General features: G+C 38.2%; 1 protein-coding gene across 5 annotated transcripts in view; it reads right to left on the reverse strand.

The window, feature by feature from the left end:
• Nucleotides 1–552: 552 nt before the first annotated feature.
• Nucleotides 553–8850, reverse strand: part of LOC103129283 (actin filament-associated protein 1-like) — a 17819-nt gene continuing 9521 nt past the window's right edge. The window contains exons 4-8 of one of the 5 annotated variants that reach the window (XM_007540327.2): nucleotides 6647–6858; nucleotides 6409–6554; nucleotides 6204–6318; nucleotides 4697–4753; nucleotides 553–1080 (exon numbers count right to left, since the gene is read on the reverse strand). In XM_007540327.2, coding sequence (XP_007540389.1) covers nucleotides 910–1080; nucleotides 4697–4753; nucleotides 6204–6318; nucleotides 6409–6554; nucleotides 6647–6858 — 701 coding nt within the window. In that variant the 3' untranslated portion in view covers nucleotides 553–909. Of the gene's footprint in view, nucleotides 1081–4507; nucleotides 4754–6203; nucleotides 6319–6408; nucleotides 6555–6646; nucleotides 6859–8850 lie in introns of all 5 variants that reach the window. The other 4 variants (XM_016664945.1, XM_007540328.2, XM_016664946.1 and 1 more) reach the window with 4 other exon arrangements.

The raw sequence follows: 8850 nt of genomic DNA on the forward strand, positions 1-8850 counted from the left end.
GCACCACAAATTTGGAACGTGCCTTTAAATCCCAACTTAAAACCCACCTGTTTAGAGTTGCTTTTGGCTAAATTTGGATTAGAGTGCGGGTTTTGATGTCTTCGATGTTTTTAATGTTTTTATCTTTACTTTTTATCTATTATTAATTTCTTTTTATTTCTCTTTCTCACTGTCTACGTTTTAATGATGTAAAGCCCCCCGGAAAACGTCCCAGTTAAATGACGTTTAACTAATGTCCTACGGGGTTTAGAGTCCCAGTTGATGGCGTTTCAACTAAAATCCTAGAGGTTGGAGTCCTTGTCAAACGGTGTTTTTGACAAAAGTCCCAGAGGGTTAGAGCCCCAGTTAAACGACGTTTAACTGAAATCCTAAAAGGGGTGAGGGTCTTAATGTTTTTATCTTTTTTTAAATCTTTTTCAAAATCTCTTTTTCTCACTGTTTATTCAATGTCACATGCTGTTTGCATTTTAATTATGTAAAGCACTTTGAAATGCCTTGCTGCTGAAATGTGCTATACAAATAAAATTTGATTGATTGATTGATTGATTTAAATTGTGTAAGCACCATCAGGCAAATCTAGTCCTAAAATTAAATTCTACCAAATAAATTTTGGACATACTTTTGTGTGTATAAAGTCCAGGTTTACAAATCCAAGGAAGAAACAGTAATATGACTATTTTCATAGGCTAACAAAATACTTGACTTATTTATTTTGATTTTGACATAGATGGAGAAAGAATACAAATTCTGAGATTAAAGTCAGAATTCTTTTATTCTTCTGTTTTTAGTGTCCCTAATCCTCTGCTTTTCATTAGTGCAAAATAGGGATACTTTTGATTTTGCATAAATTTCCACAACAAACTGGAGAGACTGATCAACGGAGCCAGACACACAAAAAACATGAGTTCCTTATGCTTCACAGGAAAATTCAGAGATGCTACTGTGATCCCAACACTTACTGGAGTTGTTGCGTTTCACAGATGGCATCCCACTGACTCCATTCTTCTTGGCCTGACTCTTTGGCTCAACCTTCTGTTTGGAAGCCACTCCATTGATACTCGCTCCCTTCTTTCCCTTGAACTGTAACAAACAGGAAAAGGACAAGGGAAGCTTTTTAAATGGCAATTATAATATTGAAACACAAAACCCTCTTTGGGATTTTTGTCAGACATCAAGTATGAACAGTGCAATAAAGTAGAGTCAAAGATTAATACTGAACTCAACGAATCTAAATCATCTGTAATTATAATTGACATATCATGTGCCAAGCACAGTGGTGTTAGCATCATGTTGAGGGACAGTTTTTTTTTTACTGATGGCACTGGTGCATCAGACAGGCTACACCATTGTACAATTTTAAATCCCTTCTTAAAACTAATTTCTTTGGCTTGGCTTTTGACATGATAAGATGTTAATATTTTATTAGTCTTTTATTACATGGCAGGCATGATAATATATTTTTGCTTAAATAAAGCTGGAGGGCTGCACCGTGGCGCGGTTGGTAGCACTGTTGCCTTGCAGCAAGAAGGTCCTAGGTTCGTTTCCTGGCCCCGGGTCTTTCTGCATGGTTAAATTGGTTTCTCTAAATTCTCCTCAGTGAGTGTGTGTGTGTGCATGGTTGTGTGTCCTATCTGTCTCTGTGTTGCCCTGCGACAAACTGGTGACCTGTCCAGCCTCTCGCCTGAAATGTTTGCTGGAGAGGCACCAGCACCCCTCCCAACCTCACTGAGGGACAAGGGTGTAAGAAAATGGATGGATGGATGAAATAAAGCTGGATTGGATTGGTACATTGCACTAGGATGTTCTCAGGTTTTTGCCCAGTTGTGTTCACAGATTAGGCTAATAAAGATGCAGTTGACTGGCTTTGTTGCATTTGCACCAAAAAAGCATTCATTCCATTTAAATATTTTGTGTAGCAACATTTTGGCAACTTTAACTGAAAAGAATTGGTGACAGGATGATAGGCAAGATGCTACTGATTTGCCATTTATTTTTCTGGTGAGTGCAATCTGTGTCGAGAAAACATGGCACGTGAGCTAGTTTTATTGGTTTAAGCTAGTTTTATTGGTGACACATTAAACTAGGCGCGAGGGTGTGTGCGCCAAATGCACCATCGCCCCTCTGGATGTTGGCCTTCCGCACTGTTGTGACACCTGGTTGTGTACCACTGATGTTTTTTTATTTTTTATTTTTTAAGATTTTTTTTTGGCTCTGGTGGCCAACTATTGACTATTTAACTAGTCAATACTTAATTGACTAGTTAAATAGTCAATTAACTATTGACTATTTCCTGTCAATAGTTAATTGACAGGAAAGTGGGTAATGAGAGAAGGGGGAAGACATGCAGCAAAGGTCGCCAAGGCCGGGAATCAAACCTGCAACAGCTACATCAAGGACTAAGGCCTCCATATGTGGGTTGTGTTTAGCCCCTGCGCCACCACAGCACAGCCCTGATGTTTTTTTTATTATTAAGTTTATTTGATAGGGACAGACACACATCGACACAAACTGAGCAAAACAGCAGTTCCTTTTTGCGTCATAGTGCAATAGCAACAGTTAATTCGCAGCACTTGTTCCTAGATGGGCTTTTAAACAGTACCTCTAAAAAATTTAAGTGATAATCATTTAAAATAGCACAAAATAATGTTGACAACATATACAAACAGTGAAACATAAAACATTATATATGGGTAAAGTTCTGTTTTTGACATAACCAGAGTTTTGTTTGTTTTCTGAATGTACTAAAACTGGTCATGGACTTTAAATCAACAGGAAGTGAGTTTCAAACTGCAGATCTTCTCACGGACAGAGCACTTTGAGCAAAAGTGGTTCTTTGAAAGAGGACCTTACGATTTCCATCTAATTTTCATCTTTTTGTACTCAAACTGGACAGGTTTTCGTGTACCACCTTTCATAAACACGTTTTGGAGAGTACTGCACCAAAAGACATATCAAAAGCCACACCACTTGCTTGACTCGTACATACTGTGAATTTAAAAATGCACAGAGGTTGGAGTGGTACAGTGGCCAGTTGGTAGAGCTGTTGCCTTGCAGCAAGAAGGTTCCGATTTCGATTCCCGGCCAGGGGTCTTTCTGCATGGAGTTTGAATGTTCTCCCTGTGCATGGTGGGTTCTCTCCGGGTACTCCGGTTTCCTCCCACTGTCAGGTTAATTGGTTTATCTAAATTCTCCCTAGGGGTGTGTATGTGTGTGTGCGTGCGTGTGGGTGTGTGTGGGTGTGTGTGCATGGTTGTTTGTCCTGTCTGTCTCTGTGTTGCCCTGTGACAGACTGGACAGGTGTCCAGGGTGACCCCGCCTCTTGCCCGGAACGTTAGCTGGAGATGGGCACCAGCAACCCTCCCGACCCCATTAAGGGACAAGGGCGTATAGAAAATGGATGGATGAAAAATGCAATTATAACTCAGTTACCTAAAATATTGGACGACAGGATGTATAGAAAGCCACAAGTACCACAGTTCAATAATTTAAAAAGTCCCACAGTTGATACTTTATACCTGTGAAAATGTTCATAAAACTTTTAAATGTTCATCTAAAACCATTTCTAAAATTAATTATATATCTTGATTTACATGTGTTTAATACCAATGGAAAAAAAGTAATAAAAATCTTCTTTCAGGGCTTCATCTTCCATAAACTCACAACACAGAGTAGATTCTCTCTGTTCTTCATGCTCATGCTGTGCTTCACAGCATCCGCCACCTCAGTACAATGAGTGCAGTGTCGTAAAAATGAAATGATCGAAGCCTTTTATTAAGAACATTGTTGCTGTAAATTGCAACTAATTGGAGTTAACATTAACCACAACTTTACATAAGTGGACAATAAAACCAGAACAACAGTGTCTCACAGTCAAGGGAACTGGAACGCTGTACTGGTTTGTCAGCTGACTGGTTGACTGAGATCTTTCGTGTAACCTACATTATCCAAATATTTAGGATGCTTAGTTATTCCATGAATTATGATTTTGCATGATTTTAGTTATTATTGTATAAGCTAATTAATATTTGGTTTATACTTTGAATAATAGTATATTGCAAATGTAGTAAAATAGGTGAATCCTTCTGAAATAAAAACCTTTGTCCACCTCTACAGCCTTCATTATTCAACAGAGCAACACTTTGTGGTCTATGGTCACTGTTACAGTTACTGGCGGCACTACACAGCCCACACATCAAAGGGTGGTGGGTAAGAGGTAGAGCTCCATAATAGCCTGTGTGGTGCCATATATGGTTGCAGAAGGAGGCTCGTAATGTAAAAAATATTAAAGGAAAAGATAATCACACAACCATAAAACATAGTTTACATTAGCAAACAATGTGAAAAGCAAATTATCTATGAGATGATCTGAGGGAAACAGAAAATATAGTGGAAGGAATGCAAGAACAAAGTCATCGGTGAGGAGTAGATTAGTGAGGATTAAAAAAGGAATAAATGCAGAAGAGTTTGTATGATAAGTTTATTAGTTAAGCAGCAGAATGTTAGTCACCTGAGTGGAGTCCAAAGGTTTATGGTCAGCAGTGAGGAATTGAGCGGAGATTTTAGAAACAGAAGATTTACAGTGAGCAGCAGAAGAGGAGGAGAAGGAAGTGGGAGCAGAGGAAGCTTTGGGGGGATAGCGCATCACCAGTTGAGGTGATGGCATATTTTCATACAGATTTGTGCTCTTTTGCTGCACCTCCTCTTTCGTCTGGCCCCGCCCTGTGGTGGGAGTGGAGTACTGCAACTCAAGTTCCTTGAGTTAGACGAGGAAAGAAAGCAAACAAGGTGAGGAAGAGGAATGAGAACAAAAGAGAGAAACAACAACAAAATCAGGATGACAGGAAGGAGGAGAGGTCACAGTTAGTACAAGCAGGAAGTCAATATGTAACATTATCTGGATGGGTAAACATTATCCACTCAACCCTAACATTACCCATTAAAATTAATGGACATCCATTAATGGATGGGTAATGTTTACCCTATTCTGGATGGGTCAGCTATTACTAAAAAGTTACATTCCAATGAAAAGTATTTCAAGTCTTTGTTTTAAGATTTCATTATAATTTTTTTTTTACATTTTTCACAAATAATCATCTGATTATTTTAATCATCCAAGTCTTTACATTCGGCCCCATGTGTCTAGGTGGATTTATGCCTAAAAACTGTATAATATTGTTGTTTGTTCTCAATAATTCCTTTTCTTCCCTGCCAGGTTGTTATTGTAAATAAGAACATGTTCTTAATAGCTTACCAGATTAAATAGAGGTTGAACGAATGAATGGATGTTATTGTTTAGCACAAACATCTGACTGTAGATTGGAGAGGGATTGGCAATGACCCTGTCCACTCTACACTAAAATCACATTTGGTTGAAGAGTTCTTCTCATTCCTTCCAAATGTCTAGTTTTAGTATCGTGGTGAAGATACGTTTGAGCTGGATATTTGATGAACATGACATGTGCTTCCATTAATCATAAAATTGCACAATTTGAGAGTACAAAAATAAATCCGCTTGATGGAAACACACCAATTAAAAAACAACTGACATTTTTTTGATAAAATGTTTTTGCGCTAAGGTAAGGTGGTTTTTCAGACGCATCAAAATCGATGTATTTCGTAAAACTGCAATGGAAACAACCAAGAAGATGGCAAGAAGAAGTAGGAGAATGATGATTTAGTCAAAAATATTGGGCTTACATGACTACTTGTACTACTTAGTTGCATCAACCTTACATTATGTCAATTACAGTTTATTATCAATAAGGCACGTAACAAAAATTGAGCTATTTAAGTTCTTTAAACTAGAAAAAAAATGTTTTTGTCCAAAAGGTCAATATGTCATATAGAAGAAAAAAAAATCAATTTTTTCTTCTATCTGTAGATTTTGGAATGGGTCTAATGAGGAAGAAATATCACAAAATTCCTTGCAAATGTTTCTAAAGTAGAAATTGGTCTCTCTGATTGTCAAAAAAAATCATAAAAACAATTGCGAAATCCTGGAGAAACTGGTCAATGTTCTCCAGCAAACCTTTGAGTCCTTCAAAGAAAAGCTGCATTAACATTCATTTAATAACCAAATATGTGTCTGTGCTCTAGTAAAACATAATGAAGTTTGTTGTTGCAAAGGGAGAAGAAAACTTGAATGTTCAAGATTATGAGAAATGTTATAAAACACTGCAATAAAAGTGCACAGGTGTCCTTACCATTCCATTTATAGGCACATCATCATAGTGTAGAGCCATACCAGAGGGACAGGCATAGCCATTGACTTGGCTGTCAAGATATGGATTTGGAGAGATGGCACGTTTACTAGTGAAACTGAAGAGATAGAAGCATAAAGTTACATGGCTGCTCATGAAGAGGGAGACAACAAACCTAAAAAGAGCAAGCAAATGCTGTTCTGCTCACCAAAAGGACTGCTTGGCCAGTTGAATGACGTTGGCAGTGGTCTCCACATCAATGTAGTCATAGTGCAGAGTGGCTGGGTCAGTGGTAGAGCCAGTCTCGGCCAATAACACCCCTAACCAACGCCCCATCATCTCAGAGGAGGAGGCCTCAAGAAAAACCAGAGAACATAGTAATAATACATGAGTGCAATGCATCTCTTCTTTACTAAGTGTCTTTCAGAGTCCTATCAGTAGTTCACCTCCAGCACCGCCACCTCCTGGCCATTACGAAGGAGGCGGAAAGCGAAAGGGTGTTTGTGGTCGAGGCCAGGGTTGACCTCGCAGCCTCGAAGGGGCAGTGAGGCAATGTGGCTCTTCAGGTCATCACGGTCTTTGTGGAGGAGTAGCTGGTTGTCTTTCAGGCGGCACCAGCGCTCTCGCCAACGGTTATTGGACAGCACGTTCAGATAGCCTGTCAGTCAAAACACAGGCAGTGCATAACAGATTTCTTTTTTTTGCTTCTCATGTGTCCTGTCTTGACATTGTAGACAGTTCTACAGAAAGGATATCCCAAAAAGGAATCCCAATTGACTACACTAAATCAAGACGTTAGCTACAAAGTAGACACGCCACATTGGTGTAACACGGGCGTCAAACTCCAATACACTAGGGCTGGTGTTCTGACTGTCTGTGCTACCCATTAATCCATCCTACCTTGTGGTAATACGCATACTACGTCTCATACTGCTTACTCACCAGATATCTTATCGATACATCCTACCTGTGGAAGTTTCGTTTTGTCTCTTTTATTTTGTCAAAGATTAAGGTAAGCTTTCTTTAATTTATTTTATATCTGGCTTTCATTAAGCTGCTGTATTTCTTCATGTTTTAAGTTTTTAAGTTTACCTGACAGGCAGCCTGTAAACATATTTATAAATGGCATTAGTTTGCCATCTGAGTTGTCACTACTGTACTGTAAACTGTAAACAATAAAGTCATTGTTCTGTGTTAATGTTAATAAGGACAAAATATGTTGTTTTTGTGAGCTTTTCTGTCCCTATACTTTAAAATATTTTAGTTTAATAATACTTCTTTTTAATAAACCATGCTAAGAGCATGTCTGTAGCGACATTATGTGGGACTGAAGCTGTGTATGTATACAGTGTAATATTAGTGTATATTAAGCATAGCACAAAACCTGCACAGTTCGGAGGACACATTTTGACTGTGTTGCATATGATAAAGAGTGCTATATAATGTATTAATGGGCAAAAACGATTTTGCGGTGATCTGTATTTGTCTGTGCTTAATTTAATTTCAATAAAATCTTGTTTCCCCTATCTGAAGCAGTTTTATTCTTACAAACTACTTACAAACACCTCTGCATTTTAAATATTTTAAAAAGGTAGGCTCTTCTGATGCAGGGTCTTGATGCACCGATATAAGCTACCCACATACTGTATTTTTCAGGTATTTTGATTAAATAATTTAGTGCTTCACCATGTTCAAAGAGGTAGGATGTTCTGATTAGGGAATTTAGCAGATGAACATGTGCCATCTACCATTGTGAAACTTTGAAACAGGTAGAATATCCTGATGAATGCTGCATCGACAACCTCTACCGATGTGGCTTAAATTTAAACAGAAGTAGATCACCACTACTCATGGCATATAGGCTACTAAGGTTTGGCATGGGTCAGGTTGGTTTGGATTGTGTTTCTTGCCTTCATAAATGAAATGAGCATTTAACCTGTCATTCACAGGTTGCCATTCACGAGAGGACCCAAATTTGGGTCCTCTCGTGAATGACAGGTTAACACAGCTTTTGCTCAGGTTATCTTTGTCCAATAAAATGTGTCAAAATAATCAAACATAAAAGAACTGTAAGAATTTGAATACTTTTTTCAAAGCATGGTAAATAACTGAATTCATACCAGTCAAGTCTCCCATGTTGACCAGTAAACTAGAATATTTTACCTCTCTTTCCCAACGTCCTCCCGTATTAGTATTTTCCTGTAAAATTCCCGTATTATAACATAATTATGTCACCCCGTTCTGTCAGTAGCACCATTATTTTCAAATACAAAACTTGGCAAGTATGTAGTTTCCAAAATAACTTGTATCATACTGGCTACTGAAAATGAAATTGTAACATCATCTAAAACCTAGAACACATTCTACATCACCTATCTGGTGTGTAAATAAACATTTATAAGTGAACCACTAATAATGCCAAGGCTTTGCCTTGTTATAAAATCAATAGTTGGTAGTGGCGATTCTAGTCATATACCTCAGCACCCCTGATTAGGGTTGCCACCCGTCCCGTAAAATAGGGAATTGTCCCATATTTGGCTATTAAATGTTGTGTCCCATATTGAAGGTAAAGCGGCTAACTGCGGATCTCAACGTAGCGAACGTTCCAGATTACAGAACAGTTTTTGGTGAATTAAAAAAATATATTTTT

The sequence above is a fragment of the Poecilia formosa genome, unplaced genomic scaffold (assembly GCF_000485575.1).
Source record: "Poecilia formosa unplaced genomic scaffold, Poecilia_formosa-5.1.2 Scaffold532, whole genome shotgun sequence".
Taxonomy (NCBI): domain Eukaryota; kingdom Metazoa; phylum Chordata; class Actinopteri; order Cyprinodontiformes; family Poeciliidae; genus Poecilia; species Poecilia formosa.